Raw genomic sequence first — 16435 nt, 5'->3', positions numbered from 1 at the left:
GAGCTCGGGAGCAGAGAAATGTTTTATTTAACAAATGAAATAAAGTGTCAAGTTAAAAGTTAGGCGTATAAAGTTTTTGAAATTTGAGGTCGTGCTATTTCGAAACGTGCGAGCTTCCTCCGCCAAGCACAGGAAACAACCCCCCTCGAAGCCAGACTTCATTGGCCTCGACGCACAAAATTGAATATGACGAAATAAATGAATTCCAGCGCGACACATCGATGGAGCTCGTGGAGGCTCATTCTGATAGATGTGTAAAATATCTTGGCTGAGATGTTTTCTCTTATTTTTAGGAGGGTTACAGGATCATTTTATACGGAAATAACAGCAACAACAATATTAATAATAATAATAATAATAACAATAATGTTCTCATTTCTTTTCATTATCATTTAATCTACTGAAATATGACAAAATGCTAATTATTTAAATCAAATATAGCAAGATAATTGTGCTAATCGAATTAACATAAGAAAATTAGGGGAAAACGTCTAATAATTATTTCATTGTGTCCGTGGATCAGCTGCCTCGGTGTCAATGCAGATGCAATGTATCTCTCGCTTATTGGTGCAATGATTAATAATAAGTTTCCTAACCCCATTAATTCATCGACATGTGTTATTTTCCCTGTAACACAACTGGATGACGGTTTAATTAGGATAAAGACGGATTAGGTCATCAGGAGAAAAATGATGAATGAAATCTGGCCCCTGCTGGACCTTTCTCCTTTCTGCAGGAGAAACACTGAATGCGGGAGTGAAGCTGTGGCAAATGGGTGGGATCGTGTGTGTGTGTGTGTGTGTGTGTTCGGGGGGTGTTAATCGGCAGACAATTAACTGTAACGAAAACAGGATGGATGTCTGATGGATGAGTATCATTACGCTGCAGTTATTTCTCTTTCAATTTGCCTCATTCTTAAGCCTAGAAAATGTCGTCAAAATGATATAATCTCGCATTAATATTAAGAGAATTACCCTGGAGATAAATTAACCTAGCCTGATAACCTGAACCAGCTGCCTACGTTTTAAAGTCCGAACGAAACGAGTCATGCACGCGTGACTGAGAGAACGTGTTGTAGGATGCGGGATGTATGTTCAGGCTCCTCGTCCCTCTGATGTTGACACGGACACTGACTTCCGTTGTAATTATGGCCGTGTGCTGATCTCCATAGAGAACGAATGACGTTTCTTTTTACCTTGTGTGTGTGTGTGTGTGTGTGTGTGTGGGGGCCACATGACCGAGTCTGCTGCTCCGCGTGCAGCGCGAGGCGCGGGCCCCTGCGCGGAGCGGAGCGCAGTTGTTTGGTGTGGTTTGGAGGCGCACCGGCGCCATATGCGCTGTCTGTCCCGCGTGATGCTTGTGCGCCTTGTGGGGTACACTGAAAAAGAAAAACAACAATTAGACGTGAATGTGTGTGTCCAAACAAACGAATCAAAGGCCCGTTGAGTTTGTGGGAAGATGGCTGGTGGGGGAGAGAGCCTTCCCCACTTCTCTCTTTCTCTCTGGTCTGACCCCGCGTTTGAGTCCTGCGGTGCGAGGCCGGGACACGCAGATGGGCTGTAAGTCTCTCCCTCTCTCTCTGTGTGTGTGTGTGTGTCTTCCATTATCTGTCTTTTAGTTCCACTTCAATTCATATCAATTCAGTCCAGTTCAATTCAAGCCAGTAACTCAATTTAATTCAATTTCAGTTCTGTTCAGTAGCATCTGCTGTGCAACCTTAAATGATGATCTATCTATCTATCTATCTATCTATCTATCTATCTATCTATCTATCTATCTATCTATTTATCTCTATCTATCTATCTATCTATCTATCTATCTATCTATCTATTTATCTCTATCTATCTATCTATCTATCTATCTATCTATTTATCTCTATCTATCTATCTATCTATCTATATCTATCTATCTATCTATTTATCTCTATCTATTTATCTATTTATCTCTATCTATCTATCTATCTATCTATCTATCTATCTATTTATCTCTATCTATCTATCTATCTATCTATCTATCTATATCTATCTATTTATCTCTATTTATATATCTATTTATCTCTATCTATATCTATCTATCTATTTATCTCTATCTATCTATCTATTTATCTCTATCTATTTATCTATTTATCTCTATCTATCTATCTATCTATCTATTTATCTCTATCTATCTATCTATCTATCTATATCTATCTATTTATCTCTATTTATATATCTATTTATCTCTATCTATCTATCTATCTATTTATCTCTATCTATCTATCTATTTATCTCTATCTATCTATCTATTTATCTCTATCTATATATCTATTTATCTATTTATCTCTATCTATATATCAATCTATTTATCTCTATCTATCTATCTATCTATCTATCTATCTATCTATCTTTTTATCTCTATCTATCTATCTATATATATATTTATCTCTATCTATATATCAATCTATTTATCTCTATCTATCTATCTATCTATCTATCTATCTATCTATCTATCTTTTTATCTCTATCTATCTATCTATATATATATTTATCTCTATCTATCTATCCAAACAAAAAGAGATAGAACATTATAAAAAACATCTTTCTGTCTCTGTCCCACAACAAACAGAAGTCACTCTGCCTGTGTCCCAGACAAGCAAAAATACACTGTTGTTATGTTTTTTTCCTGCACACACGTGAGGATGTGGTTGAGCTCCATCAAATATAATAACAGGACCAAACAACTGTCTGGGTCTTTTTGTCCAAAAACAATGTGACACGTGGTGATTTGTTTAAGATACTGCCCTGTATGCATCTGAAAATTGGAATTGTTGTAAGAATAAAAAAAAACATAGCTAAACATTACGATTAAAACAACAAGACAAAGATAGGAGTAACAATGAGGGGGGTAAAAGGCCCAGGACAGACAGCAATTTGAGACGATATTTCACAAACCGCAGACGTTCTTTATAAAATCGCAAACAGAAAAGTCCTCCATACATCAGGTAAAGTGACAGGTGCGTATGGGAGAAAAGTTAATGGGCCAAATGTATTTAAAAAACTCCTGCACACGGTCCTATAGCAATTAGTAATCGACTACTAAATTAATCAGCAACTAATTTGATAATCGATTAATCACTTTACTCTTTAGGGGGCAAAATTATCTGATTTTATCCTCTTAAATATGAATTATTTTCTCCTCTATGACAGTAAACTGAAAATCTTTGATTTGTGCACAAAAAAAGCATCATCTTGGGGTTTCGGAAACACAATCTACATTTTTCACCATTTCATGGAGCAACCAAAAGAATTATTATTTAAGAAGATAATTGACTGATTATTTGATAAGGAAAATGATCAATAGTTGCAGCCCTACTTGCAGTGATATATTTATATGGTTTCGTTTCGGAGCTAGACCTTCATCATGCAAAATGAAAATATAAAAATTCGGTTAAATACAGATTTTTTCTTTTGATTTCTATTTTCAATTTGCCTACATGTATAATTTAGATATGTTTCTTTATAGTAACCTAATCGTTTTCAGGACAAAATGATCTCCAATCTCTGGGTTTGATTTAATGTCATCCTCCAGTGAAAAACATGTGTTTTTCACAAACTTGCACTTTGAATGTGTGAACTCTCGGCGCTGCTTGTGTGGGCCTGCAGCGGTGAAAACCCTCATGTCCATTTAGCTCTGCCTTCCCAACACCAAACTGCCTCAGCCCCAGCCACGGTTTCTGTCCCTCCCAACCTCCCAAGCTGCACAGAGATGGCATAGAGCTCCAGAAGTGCATCGAGTCTGAATAGACCGGGGGGCCAACAAAGCGGTGGAGCCGTGGGCCCCCGGCCGTGCAGTGTCTGTGTTTGCAAGCCTCCGGTGGTTGAGACGAGGCGTTACATGGGGCTGGGGGGCTCCCACTGCATTAGGCAGTAATAGGTTCGGGATGACCTAAACGATTAGTTGACTGGGACAATAAATCTGTTGTGTGTTTCTTGGCATGCTGAGGGGAGGATTACAAGTTGTCACACAAAGGAATGCAAATTGCAAGCCAAACTCTCCGAGAGGCCTGTGGAGTAGCCAGCTATTTAGAGCATTTGTGGGGATCTGTGCTTCTCTCTCTCACTATTTTATGTTTCTCTATTAGTCCTAATAACTGTGAAGGGCCTGAGAGTAGCCACTGTATTCATCTCAAATCAATGGCTTTCCCGCACCAGGCCCTATAGACCTCCACATTTGCATTCTATCGAGTGAGATGACCAGCAGGACAATTGGTGTTAAGTCTCTTTCAGGCTGCCAAATGGAAATCTTGAATCCTAAATGACATTTTTCCCTCGGACCATTTTCTAAAAATCCACTCTCCATATTTATTTTCTCACTGGTTGCACCCTGAGATGTTAAAGGGTCCTAAGAGATGTTAAAGGTGACATCTGTCTATCTACATAATATATATGTGTGTGTATATAATCTCTAGATATGTTCATATATATTTATATATATATATGAACATGTAACACAATGCTTTGTAAAACAGTGTAGATATCTGCTGATAAATTAGGTGGGGAAACATGCCCCCAAAATAAATCTACTCAAATTAAGTACAGATAGATGAAAAATGTAAATGTACTTTGTCTGTCCCCTCTGCAGATGAGAGTTCCTCATTCACACCTCCTAGCGACTGCAGGGTGAAGTGCAGGGACAGCAGCCTCCTAAATCAGCTGGACTCCATCAGACATAACATGAGCATTTATCAACAGTAAACAAATGACATTTTTGACCCTTGCTTGAATGAACAGCAGCAGAGTGATATTAAATACCAATCTGACTCTGGTCAGACCATGTGAGCCACTTGTCACAAGTCTGTTATTGTTTGAGCAGGGACAGGAAGCCTCACTTTACTTTCCTACCTTCCTTTCCTTAAGTACCTTAAGTTACTGTGCTGCATGAGGTGACCATCCAGAGAGACACACACACACACACACACACACACACACACACACACCCATGTCCAGGAAGGCGCTGTTAACACAGTCAGTGGATCAAAATTTATGAAGGGATTTAAGTTAATTTCTGGTTAATACATGAAACATATTATCGCTAATTATCAGGAATGGATGTTTCATCAGCTCATTCAATGAGGATGAAATTACGATATTGGGGGAAAATTGTAGACTAATTGTTGTGTTGACTTTTTGCGGGTTCAATGCTCAAGTATCCACCATCCACCTTTTTAGTTTTAAAACAAACCGTATGCCGAGTCTATAAGAAAAAAGAAAAAAAAATCATATTTGAAATCACACATGTATTTGTTTAAGTGATGCATAATAATGCATATGCAGTGTGCATGTTATTTCACCTTGTGGTCAGAGTGCTCAATGCTGTGCTGTCAGGACAATATTCAATTCCAGGTTCTAATCTTGTAAGTTGAAGCTGCTTCAGAGGGTGATCGCCTTATCCCTGTAATGAGCTCTGATGGCCGATTCATAACTGTGATTGCAAGATTCAGATTCATGTTTTCATAGAGTGAAGGGTTGTTGTGATTGGCAAACGGTCTGGAAAGTGCACGCGTGCACGCAGACACATCATCATCACACTCAGTTATTGTTCTTCCAAATGCACACCACGCCACCGCTACAGCTCACAAAGAACCCACAATGCACTGCCTGCATGTATTCACATTTAGGTGTTTGACCAAGGTTACCATAGCCCTGTGCCCTCTCCCCCGCTCCTCCACGCTGCACGGCAGAGATAGTTTAATTAAAGAACAACATTGTCTTAGGACAGCTGCACTCCTTGCAGCGAGGAGTGCCCCGATTCCAGTGCTGCGTCAGGAGAGAAGAGAGAGCATGTCACTGCTGCCTGCCCTCCTCCTGCATGTTCCTCGCTCTCCCGTTTGCTTTTAATGGCCGGTGTAAACCATCTTGTCATATGAGGGAGTTACAATGATGTTTTACTGCCCACGGCTTTACAAAGATGAGCCATAATATTGCCCCCCGTAACTTTCAGAAACAGGCTCGGTGTGTGCAAAGCGTTGCATAACGCCATGGGGCCATTATTTTCAATGCAAAGATGGACTGTGTGTGTTCTGACGTGGATCATAAAGTGGGTACTTAAACACAAGGCCGCAGATGTGGACATGCATGCATGCTGCACACATACGCCTGAACTCACTTGGGTGAGCTGATTTATATGGAGCAGAAAAGAGAGCTATTGTCTAGATTGAAAAAATGTTCCGGTCATATTTATGAAACAGAGAATGCTGTACGGCTTCTGGACAGACGTAAGGACGTGTTAACAGAAAAGTACAAAGAGAGTGGACAAACAGACGGACAAGGTCAATGGCCTGTTGGAGGGGAAAAAGGAAGAAATTCGGCCACCCACTATCACCTAGAAATATGGTTTGTATTCAGTGAGCTTTCCACTCTCTTTGCTATAATGAAGGCTGGTGTTTGAATGCTGATCTGTCGGTCAGGTGAAGCCCCGTCGGCCCGGCCACGTCTGAGGCTAGCAGCGAAGGCGGGCCGTTTAAATAAGATTTTTTTCTCACCCTAATCAACATGATTGTAACCCCCCGCGGAACAAAGGCACGAATATCCATTTCCAAGGAAAAGGGTGAGTGCCCTCTCCATGCCCCGCCTCACCCTCCTCACCCCGCGGTGTACTGTACTAGTTACCCTGGTAACCCCGTGGGCATAATGCAGATCCGGGGGACCAACGAAGCGCCCCCCTTGTCTCCCCTCACAATTCGCCCTGATGATGACTAACACTTTTGTTCATGGAGAGGGCAGGTGGGAGTAACAGTACCCTTCAAATCATTACCCACCCAAGATCTCCCCTTTACTCTCACTCCCCCATCCCTATCTTTCTCTTGTCTTTCTTTTTCGTCTTTTCAACGTATTGCCTCTTTCCTCAACTCAATCAAAGTTGTTTTTTATTTATTTAATCCATTCTGCTGTTTTCATTTCCCCTTTTCCTTTTATGTCTATCCTTCCACTCAGCGATGACAGAGGTCCACAGAGCTCACACACAGCAGATATGGCAATGGTTTGCAAGAGGTCAGTGTTATCTAAACAGACCCATTGGGCTATTTGCTATAGCACCCTCCATCAGGCAGGAAGCTCTGAGGAATCAGCCCATCACTTCAATCAGCCACGCCAGCATACAATGAATTTATAATGGCCGCAGCCAGGCGAGGAATGAAATGAGATGAAACGGAGAGAAGGCGCGAGAGAGAGAGAGAGACAGAGAGAGGGACAAAGAGGGAGAGGGGGCAAAGCAAAGAGCCAGAGTCTGTCTGCGTCAACGACCACTATGTAGGGGAGTGTGTTGTTTGTTTGTGGTCTGAAACAAACACGGGGTTGTTGGAAGTGAGGAGATGAAGTGTGACTGTGTTTGACAGTAAACTGTACAGTACATGTGTGAAAGAGGCTACATCCGTTCACGTGTGCTGTACACGATCGGCCTTATACAATGTTTTCATTTGAGTAAACGTCCAAACACAGAGTACGTGCAGCAGTTAACATGCATGCGTTTGTGTGTGTGTTTGTGTTTATTGGCCTGTGTGTAAAGAGAAGAGGTAATCTTATCGCTCTTCAGAGGGTAAGTGCATGTGACAGTAGATATATACAAACTCTTGATCAATATCTTGATAGATTGTCAGATAATGATGCAGATATGGACAATTGCTTCAATATGTATGTTTTCCTGGCGTGTGTGCAGACAGCTTGGCCAAGGGCCACCATCCACAACTCGTGGCCCAAAAGCTGAGCGTGGTCCCGTCTCGGCTTGGACTGACTGACTGACTGACTGACTGACTGACTGACTGACTGCGGCCGTCCCCTCACTCCCCAGCACAGCCGCTGCCCTTTGACCACATCAACCGGTGCAGTCAGGCTCATCTCTCGGTCTTCTCTTATCACCTGGAATCAAACATTAAAAGAGGGAGGGAGCCAGAGTTACTCATAAAGTCAGAGAAATATAGGCACAGGACGGAGGGGAGAGAGGGAGATTAAGATAATGAGAAAAGGAAACCTGGCTTAAAAATAAAAATGGCTTCACTCAAATTAAAAGCTGAAACGACAAAACAAGGAGAACTGGTATGAAGATAGAATGTGATTGACAATGGAGTGAGGTGAGGGTGGGATGAAGCACCAGGAGATATAAAAGCTTATAGTATGTCAGCTCATCCTATAAGCTTTCGCTTCCTGTCTCTCCAAGTTTGGCGTCTGAAACAAGCAGGGCGGAGTCGGGCCGAAGGCAAACAGGCCGTTTTACGAGTGCCATTCCGCAATTACCTGTTACCTTGACTGTCATGGTTTTAAGAGCGGCCTGGCCTTGGAGTTACCTAGATACACCTGGAGGAGAGCGATAAAAGGAGCTGGGGGTATTAGAGGCACAGGGTGAGAATGACTTATCTGAGTGGCCACAGCGTGCACCCAAAACTCCATCTGTCTGTCTGCTGTGCCACGGTCGCTGGCGCCCACACACACCCTGACTATCTCTCTGTCTGCCTGCATGTCTGTGCATCTATCTGTCTCAGTGTGTGCTCTAATAAAGCCGAGTTGTCTCAGCAGTTTCATCAGCTAAGCCTATATATGTGGCTCGGCCAACCTCTCCTTCATATATACACACACACGGTCCAAGATTTCAGGCAGGTGATTTGCTGATAGTGATGGGTAGGAAAATATTTGATGTCCCCAGCTTGGCCATTTAACATTCGCACCCCGTGCTCTGACCTTAAAGAGTGTGTATGCATGCAGCGTGTGTGGTGTGTGTTTGTGTGATATTAACCCTATTTAGAGTCACACACACACACACACACACACACACACACACTGTCCTATTAGCAGAATCAGAGCCCATTTGACCTCCACCTTCTCCCTGACCTCTAGCTCCATCCCTTGGGAGAGTGGGTCAGCAAGGCGGGATGTGTGTGTGTGTGTGTGTGTGTGTGTGTGTGTGTGTGTGTGTGTGTGTGTGTGTGTGTGTGTGTGACAGGATGGGGGGCTGCTCCCCTGTCTGACTGAGAGCAAACACTGATGCTCAAACATTCAGCCGCCTCCACCCCTTGTTTCCATTCTCCCTCATCCTCCTCTGCGGTGACAGGCAGTGTCTTTGTATCACTTGCAAGTTTGTGATTTTTTTTCTCAAATTTGATCTTTAATTGAATATGTGCAATGTGGACTTGGTTTATCAAATTATTACTCAAGTACTCAGTAGTCGTGGGTCATACCGCACCTATTGTCTGACTCTGCCTTCATTTTTTTTTTATCCCAACTGCAAAATTGTTAAGTTGTGTCACTGCACCTTTAATAGTTGTGACGTTGTCACTGCATATCACAAAACCTGTCCGCAGACAGACAGACAGACTGAAATGCATGGCAATGTTTCCATGTTGCCTTTATTGCATATAAGACAAGGAGTGTTGTTTATCTGTGTAATATCTGGAGGCTTGACTGGATAATGCAGCTGGCGCACTGCTCAAATTTACATTGTGTAAACTTTGAACTTAACACTTTCCTTTAAATCTCCCACAATCGGGTCAAGTGTTTTCTTCACCGGGGAGACTTCTGAGGTGTTCGACTGAGCCAAGTGTTGTTGCTGTGGAGTTAGTTTGGTAGTCCGGATTGGGTGAATTTCAAATCAGGAAAAAATATCCTCTGCTGCAAAGAGAGGGGCCTAAGTTGGAGCAGCACAGGGGGCACTCTCTTTGGAGGTCTTTTTTTTCCTTTCTTCACTCCTCTATCCTGTGTTCTTGTACTGAAAGGAAACAATAGCGTTCTTAATCAGCAGACCTTTCCCCCTCGCCAGTTTCCTGGGTCAACTGATGGCTCACACTGCTTTGTAGCAAGTGAACGGCATAAAATATATGTTTATGAAAAGGGGAATTAATCACAGTAGGTGTCTTTGGATAAAGTCATATTTGTTTTTTATATCCTTTCTCCTGCTCTGTCTAGGAGGGCTTTCATGTGGCTGTAATTACCATATTTCATTAGCGCATGGAGTGTCACTGCTGGAGCATCAAAGCAGTTGGCTCTTCGCATGTGCGACGACCACTGCCAGGGAAGTACACAACTATCTGTTTTTTTCCCAGAATAAATTCGCCCGCGCCTGTTTTTGAGTGCACTCTCTCCCTCAAGCTGCTGTCGATATCAAAGAGAACCCATTCCGCATGTGAAGTGCCCCTTGTGCAGAATAATAAAGTAGTGCATCATGGCAAAAAACTGTGAAACACAACACTCTCACCACCATCCTTCAATGCACACACAAGGACACACACAGCTACATGGAGACACAACACACACACACACACGGTGTTCCTGCCTCCTTTGTACCTACTTTACTCTCCTTGGCGCACATTCACTCCTTCTACCTCAGCACTCAAAAACAAACTACTTTTTTGCCTTACCGCATGTTGAAATATAGAATCAGTGGTGCAATGTATTTGTATTTACTACTCTCTTATTTTTATTTCTAGCATAATATGCTTGCATCTTTTATTTGATAATACAGCCATAGTACACATTGGGAGGAAGCTGCAATTATTTAAATAATCCCCAAAAAATTCTGTTGAAATTTTGTGTGGAAAAAAAACTAACAATAAATGTATTCTAGTCAAAAATATTTGTTTCCACAGCTAGATGTAGCTTATTGCCTGCCAGGAATCACAAATGCAATCGCTGACTTGTTTCAGAATAAACAGCATTGGCTGTTTATTCTGTATATGATAAGGCCTTTTTATAAAATTTGTTTCTTGATTACATGGAACTTCTATGACAGGGAGTTTTAAGTTGGACTGTCACAATACAAAGAATATTGCTCATATAGTTATGAACATAAAATTAAGAGTTGGTTTTGGAATCTTCTGTGAATTAAATTACACTAGCATAATTCTGGAATTATTGTCCTTAGTCTCATTTTGAATTTAGTTTTAATTGTCACGAAATTTGCACTGGCAAAGGACGAATATCAACATGAATCGAAACTGCACAGCACAATCTGTGTTTATGATGAACAGAGCATTGATAATAGCTTCACCGTGACACCGGTCTCTGCCTCGGAGACTTGCACCTGACCCGCATTAAGGCACCTCAAGGCCACGGGGCCAAAGCCGCACATCTTCAAGGGTCCTCGGACAATGGGAAAGAAATAATGTCTCAACCAGCACAAACACAGATGAGTTAGCAAAGCTCACCAAACAGCACCGCTTTGCCTCCACTATCAGCAGGATCATCTGAAGGGAGAGGAGCTATCTGCCGCGGGGCTAAACACACTTTTGTTTTCCCAAAGCTTTATGGCTGCCCTCGGCTAGACAGAGAATCCAAGTCCTCTGTGAAATATGGGACAACATTCACCACACAGGACATGGTTAGGGCAGAAAGACGTTCCCTGCTGCAACACATAATTACAGATTCAGCATTTCTTTTTCCTTTTTTTTAAAGAAATTTTGTAAACATCCTTCAGCGACAATTAGACAGAACCGCTGCTCCTTAGGTGGCTTTTCATGGGGGGCACATGTGTCGCTACAATAGATCTGATTAACTGAGACGCAACAGTGCCCTTGCTTCCAGTGTTAAAGTGATCGCGTGTGTGGGCCGTGCGATAACAAACTCCTCCGTGTGTTATGGCTGTGACCAGTGTGCAAGCGGCAGCTCAACAATCAAAGCAACGCACACTTGAAATGCTCTTAACAGCTCCAGCCGCCCGAGATCGATGTTCACCTTGGCTCCGCTGTCTCTCACTCTGTGTGAGGTATTGATCAAAGATGAGGCTACGGCACTGAAATGTGAAAACACCGCAACACGCGTGTGTCTCTGTGCCAATGTGAATTTCTTCCTCCTCTTTCTTTTCTATGGAGAATAATTATGTCAATAGAGCAGCTTTTAGGTCCTGGACCTTGGAGAGATCTGTAAAAATGATCACTTATCTTTCTCCCGTTTCTTCCTCCCCATCTCTTTTTAGCGACTTGCCGGGATCACATCGTCCTCTCAGGCCACAGACGACAGTTTGATTCTTAATCCTTTTTACCAGAGGTTATTTTTAACAACTTCCTGCTTCCCTTTCAGACAAGTTAATGGGTCTGAAGCCTGATCCACTGTCGGCTTTCTCAGGCCCAGTAAGCCTTAACCTTGGAGTCCCCTCCCCCCCCCTCGCAGGAGGCACAGGCCAACAGGGAAGGAGATGGAGGGAGTGGGGGCAGACCAGGGGGTGCTGGAGCTCTATGGAGAAACCAAGGACCTGCCACATTATATGCTTTAACATGACTGGCAAATCCACCACGGTTAAACAAACTTAACCTTCATTTGTGAAACGGTGCAAATCAAAGGGCAAAAAACGACTTGTGCAAGTAATTACCACCAGGGGAGAGCAACAGGGCAAAGGAAGGATGGAGGGACGAGAGGTGGGAGGGAAGGGGAGGACGAGGCGGTGGTGGTGGGGCTGTGGGGGCAGGGTGGTCGTCTCAGGGACAGCTAGCCGTTAACAGGTTGAATGGAAGGAAATGGGAATCATTTAAGGTGAGGGGCATTTTTAATGAGTTTGCTCAGAAATTGATTTTCACTGTAATCTTTTATTTATATGCGGCTGGCGGCATGTCCCCAGCAGAGTGAGGGTCAGCCCTCAGAGCACCCTGTCAAGGCCCCCGCTCCCTCAAACAACACCCCAAAGCCCAGGGAAAATGGTATTCTAGCTAAGGCAAATATTGTCCTGTCTTGGCTTAAGGGGCGAAAAAGCAGTTTGTTCTAAAAAACTTGCTCTTCACTTTTTTTCTTCTTCATCGTTTAAAGGGCAACTGCTTAACAGGGGGCGACTCTTCTGAAAGATAAGTGTAAAATTGAAATCTGCTCTAGTAATTATCAAAACTGTTAAATTAATTTTGATTAGAAGCATTTAATTAAAACATCTCAAGTTTAGGTTTAGGCAACATATTGCTGTTGCCACTTTAAAGCTGCATCAAAATTAATATTGTCGTACTTCATGTATACTGTACATTTGCCTCATTTCATTTGTAGTGATTAATTTGATCACATCCATATATAACCGTTTAACAATAATCTTTAATTTAAGGTATTTAACAGCAAAATATCCCAAAATCTAAAAGGTAAAAATAAATAGATTGATACATTGAAATAACTTGTAAACAGATATACATTTAAAAAAAATAATAATTATAAAAGTGACTAAATAAGCCAAAGTGCTACTTACAGTTTATTATGAGTTATTAATCGAGATTTTTTTTAAATCTTGTTTTCAGAAATATAAGCTTGCAATATGTATTGCATAATTACATAATAGTTTTCTGGAAAAGCAAAATCATATTAAATCATGATTTTGGTTCCTAGATACATAACTTAAATATGATGATGCTGTGATACACTCCGACACAAATGTTGTCAATTTTTATACAATTCTTCACTTTTAATATGTATATTAAAAATGTCATTATATCTTTAAAGTCACTTTTGTCTGCATCTTTTGAAGTTATTATCTCGCACACATGTGGACTGAACCTCCAATACCTTGAATCAGAATTAAAACATTAAATTAAATCTAAAATGAGTGCTATAAGCTGTTTTTGCCTTTTTGGCAAATGTTTATGAATTCTATTGATTCTTGCACTGTTGGGTAATATCTTCATGGTTGAATGCACTTATTGTAAGTCGCTTTGGACAAAAGCTTCTGCTGAATGAATGTAATGTAATGTAATAGTTTTCATCAGCTTCAAATTCCCAATTAGATGTTTACAAGTTGATTTATCTCAGTGTTTTGTTCTAAATGTGTGTGTTTGAAAGTCTTTATATGTGACATTTCTGAATCCAAATATCATATCCAGAAAGCTGCGCCTACCTGTCTCCGTGCAGGTCTCCGCACTCTACAGTGTGAGGGCCTCTGTTGGCTGTTTTACAAGCTTGTGTTGTTGCTGAAACTGTGACTCTAGCGCCACGAAGTGGTCGAACTACAGAAGTGCAGCTCAGCCACAAGACCGGTGTTTTGATTCTAACACATAAAAAGTATATTTTTAAGTCGTATGAGAGGAGGGAAAGACACGAAATAACCCATCAAACAGATTGATGCATTTTATATGAGCAGACTATTTTATTTCTGGTCAGTTCAATCAGTGTCTGATACAATGAGAGATGGATGATACTTGTTAATAGACCGGATCTTTCTTTTCTTGTGACTGCTGCTCTGTTTCTACATCCTGGACACAGTCAACATCAAAAAACACTGGAGAAAAAATTCAAATGAATTTGAATTGTATAATTGTGCACTGTATAATTTATGTTATATACCACTACTGTGTTGGCTTTCATTCTGTGAATAGTTGCAAAGTGAGCCAATAATATGTAGTCAGAGTTTTCTAATTTGTTGGTAATGGTTTATTTGAGGAGATTCTAGTCTGACCTCCGTGCTCTTCCACTGACTGACTTTAAATAATTAATGACTTGTTTAATATATATTGCAATTCATAAAGCTCGTGGTAAGGGAAAGCTAAATTTAGAAAGTATTGTTAAAAGCCAGATAGGCCTAAAGTGAAAGTTGACCACCTTAACTGTTTTATATCCACTGTTTCACACTCAGGCCAAAAAAATAAACTTGTCCTGAACCAACGTTTATATCGTCAGAAAATTGTGATTGCACTTCAATTAAAAATGAACCTCAGACTCCAATGAACCTTTGTCCACTAACAGCAAAAAAAACATACTGGATTATTTTTTTACAGAAAATATTTAGGCTTTTTTTAGTGACTAATATTGTCTTCTTACTCAACATCCATTACCGTATAGACTAACATGTGACCCATCAATGACTTTTTCTTGAAACTTTCTTTAAACTCCTGGGGTCTAATGATTTCAATTGTTTGGTGCATTGCACTGATTTACATGTGCAGTATAGAGCTACTCACAGCTCTATCTGTTGACACTGGAGCTCCAGGCTCAGGGTGAGTGGTGGTTCCTCTCTGTCAGTTTCAGCCAGCAGATGGCAGATTGACATTAGCTATTGGCCACAGACTTCACCAACTCCTGCAATTATGCTGTTAACTTGCCACTTAAGTTTCCAATATATAATTTGTGGTTATCTCAGTTTACATTTTTTTTATCTAACTTCTTTTTCTACAGTTTATCAAGACACACACACACACACACACACACACATATATATATATATATATATATATATATATACACACACATTTGAAATACACACATCACTGAACACATGGGTTTATTATGTGCATTGGGTCTGTCAAACATTGACTAAATTAATAACTTGATGCCACATACTATGTCTGCAGAGAGTTGACTATAATTATTCAATATCAAACCAAAATGTCATTCATTCAACATCTAATAAGAATGTGCATAGGAAACATACGGTGTACAGACAGGGGGAGTCTGTCGTCCTGCACCGCTGACCCTCTGTACGAGGCTGCTATTGATTTATTCTATTTTGCTTTCAGGTCAGGTTTTTGCCATTAACTTCAAACCCGCATGATTTGTCCACTGGAAAGAAAGAAGTATTGGACACTTCATTAGTTTTCAAAGTTTATTTATTTTTTCATTTTCTTCAAAAAGCAAGAAAATATACTCTTTTCTTCCAGAAATAATAAATATACAACATTTCTTTATGGACAAAATGCACAATTTACAAAAGTGGCAACTGAGTGCGTCACCTCCTACACAGTACTGTTCGACTGTATGCATTCAACTCATTCGTCACAGAGTTATAGCTGTTATTAGTATGTTCTACTCTCATTATTATGTCAGTCTTATTTTTCTATACAGTATTACATTTTTATTAGGTAGAAGACTCCACCACACAAATGCTTCAAAATGACGGGTCTTCATTGTGCTATGTGTTTGTTATCCTATCGTAATACTTTCATGAGGTTTTTGAAGATTCCACCCTCGGCTGAGAGCTAATTCCACACATTTTGAGACTTGGCATTTTCGGCAGGCTGGCGCTGAGCCCTCGTCGGGCTGAGAGCTGACAGCAGGATTGTCCCACCTCAGGATATCATGTCCTGACTAAAATATTCCTCCATCTCTTCATGTCTGCATGTGCTGATGGTCACTCCTTGTTTATCAGGTACATTCCACTGCTCTGGTATGGACGCAATAGTGTCTAAGTGTTTGCCTGTGAGATAACGCTGTCTTGTGGTCAGGAGGTGAACAGCATGTGCGATAACATCCAGGCTAAAAGACAAGACAGTGTGAGCGTGCCGTGGACTGAGGCTGTCGGAGCTGAGCTGGGACTGGGCGAGGTGGGGGGCGGGGGACCGGGCTGACGCTCCGTGGCCTGGATCTCCACCAGTCTGCGCTGCTCTTGGTGGGTCAGAGGAGGCTCCACGGTCACGTAGCCGTTAACTATCCTCACATTAGGTGGTGGGGTTGTGCTGGAGGGATAGAGAACACGAGAAAGCAGGGTTGAGCCTCAAACACATTGATATGATTGATACAAA

At 41.3% G+C, this 16435-nt stretch overlaps 1 protein-coding gene across 2 annotated transcripts in view; it reads right to left on the bottom strand.

The window, feature by feature from the left end:
* Positions 1 to 15517: 15517 nt before the first annotated feature.
* The window catches only part of trabd2b (TraB domain containing 2B), a 61818-nt gene continuing 60900 nt past the window's right edge, over positions 15518 to 16435 (bottom strand). For both annotated transcript variants that reach the window (XM_035646612.2, XM_035646613.2), the window contains exon 7: positions 15518 to 16369. In XM_035646612.2, the coding sequence (XP_035502505.2) occupies positions 16135 to 16369 (235 nt within the window). In that variant the 3' untranslated portion in view covers positions 15518 to 16134. The remainder of the gene's footprint in view (positions 16370 to 16435) is intronic.

The sequence above is a fragment of the Scophthalmus maximus genome, chromosome 13 (genome assembly GCF_022379125.1).
Source record: "Scophthalmus maximus strain ysfricsl-2021 chromosome 13, ASM2237912v1, whole genome shotgun sequence".
In the NCBI taxonomy this organism is placed as follows: Eukaryota; Metazoa; Chordata; class Actinopteri; order Pleuronectiformes; family Scophthalmidae; genus Scophthalmus; species Scophthalmus maximus.
Note: the sequence above shows the minus strand (reverse complement) of the source record. Positions and strands in the feature narration are given on the sequence as shown.